At 30.0% G+C, this 2,556-nt stretch overlaps 1 protein-coding gene across 1 annotated transcript; it reads left to right on the forward strand.

The window, feature by feature from the left end:
• Positions 1 to 564: 564 nt before the first annotated feature.
• MONOS_4310 (uncharacterized protein) lies at positions 565 to 1,071 on the forward strand (the record flags this gene model as incomplete). The annotated part of the gene is made up of 1 exon (XM_067874374.1): positions 565 to 1,071. The coding sequence occupies one exon, from the start codon at positions 565 to 567 to the stop codon at positions 1,069 to 1,071; it is 507 nt and encodes a 168-aa protein (XP_067729598.1).
• Between the last annotated feature and the right edge of the window lie 1,485 nt (positions 1,072 to 2,556).

Raw genomic sequence — 2,556 nt, forward strand, 5'->3', positions numbered from 1 at the left:
TTGATGCGTATTTCATTTTAATTAATTTAAATTGTTGAGAATACTTCCATTATATTTTTTTGATAATAATTTTATAAAAGAATTCGATATAAAAGGAAATAACTGAAACAAATATTCAAGGAAAATGAAAGACGCCAATTTTTGGTATAAGGGTACAATATGGTCAAATGAGATTTTTCATTTTTTCATCATAAAGGCAATTCTCTTTAATTATACTGTTGTTGTGTGGTGTTTTATTTCCACGGACATTGTTTGCAACAATAATATAATATTTTGAAAAATCTCACTTTTTCATATATTTATGGGTTTGATCGAAACAAAAAAATGGAACTTGTTCCAATTAATTTTGGAACAGAAAGCATATCTGATCAAAATAAGGTATTCAATAATGAGTATTCAACGTGGACTTGGTTTCTCACTCATATTCTGGAAAATAAAGTCCCAATATGCCCAAAACATCGAATCCGAAAGAATTGTTATAAAACAGTATCTAACTACAGATTTTGGAAGTGCCCGAAATGCACAGAAAAAACATCAGTCGACAACAATACTATTTTCGAAAATATGAAGACTCCATTAGGAACAACATTCTTTATTTGTTTGTCCTACTGGCTAAAAATTCCAATTACAACGATTTCAACTATTCTTGGCGTTGGTAAAAAGACAGTGGGATTTAGGGGGAGCGTCATTCGTGTGTGCTGTTCAAAATTATGGAATTCTACACAGCGAGTTGTTGGTGGAGAAGGAAAGATAGTTGAAATGGACGAGGCGATATGGAGAAAGCGAAAATATGGAAGAGGGAGAAAGAAGGAACAGATATGGATTTTTGGCTGGGTTGAAAGGCTCGAAGGCGGAGGGACAGGATCTAGCTTTATGACCATTGTGTTGAAAAGAAAAAAAAATTACATTGATCCCAATAATCCAAAAATACATTCTTCTGAAAACAATGATCATTTCAGACGAATGGAGAACGTATTCATGTTTGGAATCGATTGGATGCGGACATCAGACCGTCTGTCAAAAGAAAGAATACGTGATCAAAGAGACTCATGCCTGCACATACACGATTGAAGGTCAATGGTCACATTTAAAAGCGTCTTTTCCACGTTTTGGAACTAGAAAGAAGTTTATTTCTGATCATATCGCAATGTATTTTGTGAAATCCTCAATGAAGTTGAGCTTTTTGGAACCAATGAAGCATGTTTCAAATTATAAACCAGAAAAAGAAATTGAAGAAAAGGAACATGAAGAAGAAGAAGAAGATGATGATGATGAAATTGAAAAAGATGCACCTTTTATTGAAGATATATTGGGCAATGTTAAAAATGAGACTGATATAAAATGGAAGAAGATGATACATATGGTGCTTGAGATGGAGATAGTGCTTCGGAATATTCTCTCTAAAGAAAAATATATCTATCTTTCCATTTTGTTTGAAAAAATAGTATTTTTCATATCAAAAATTTCACAGTCCCAATGAAAATATTTGAATAATTATTTTTTGTTTTTCTGTGCATAAATAAGTTTCCGTTCAGATTTAACAACATAGTTATGCTTTTCTTGATATTACCGATGCATCTATACCAAAAAATATCAAAAACTCACATGACCATATTGTACCTTTATGCCCAATTTTTTTATTTTGAAATTCGAATATTTAGAAAAGACATGTTTTGCCATTATCTGTGGAGGAATAGAAGATTTGTCTAAATATGTTTTCAATTTTTGGAAACTGTGTGGAATAGATATTTCAAATAAGTTGAATATGGAGATTCAATATTTCCATTGAATAAAACAGTCGAAACCTCTGATATTATTGTAAATCCATTTTCCACGTATTTTATTTTATTGTTTCTGTATCATATTTCAAAGAATATTTATGTTAATTTCTGTTTGCATTTTCATTTTTAGTGCTAATCCCAATAACTGCTTCAAGTTGACTTGCTTTCTAATTAATCAATCATCCAACAAGCAAAACAAACTGTTCAAAATCTTTTTATTAGTTCAACAGGAAAAAAGCTATCAAACATTGACTTTCAAAAAAAAAAAAAAAAAAAATGTCAAGAGTTCGATGTTTATATCTTCTTTAAAGTTTTTGTCTATACATTTAATAGCAATTAAAATAGTGGCAAAAACCGAAGAATCTATCAAATGCTTGAAAAATTTTGTATTGATATTAAAAAGAGAACTTCAGACTCTGATTCGCTGTTCATGATTTACATCATTTCCGCATGAAAGAATTATGCAAATGAAACAATCTGAATCATTTTCAAAGCAAAACTTGAATTAAATTCATTCAAAAATGCAAAATTGCATACCCATTTAGCATTTTTTGCATCCTTCTTCCATCTTTTCAAACTTTTTTTTATTCTTTTCACAGTCTTCAAAAATGGTTATTCATTTTATAATATTCCTTTTCTTGTTGCATCGCTAAGAATTCATTAAGAAACACTCACAATCATCAATAACTTCATCTTCAAAAGTTGACTGATGAATCTCCCTTGAAATGAGAGATATGATTCTTCCATAAAACAGATTTTCAACTATGAAAATTGA

Source organism: Monocercomonoides exilis (genome assembly GCF_001643675.1).
Source record: "Monocercomonoides exilis strain PA203 chromosome Unknown scaffold16-1735695, whole genome shotgun sequence".
In the NCBI taxonomy this organism is placed as follows: domain Eukaryota; phylum Preaxostyla; order Oxymonadida; family Polymastigidae; genus Monocercomonoides; species Monocercomonoides exilis.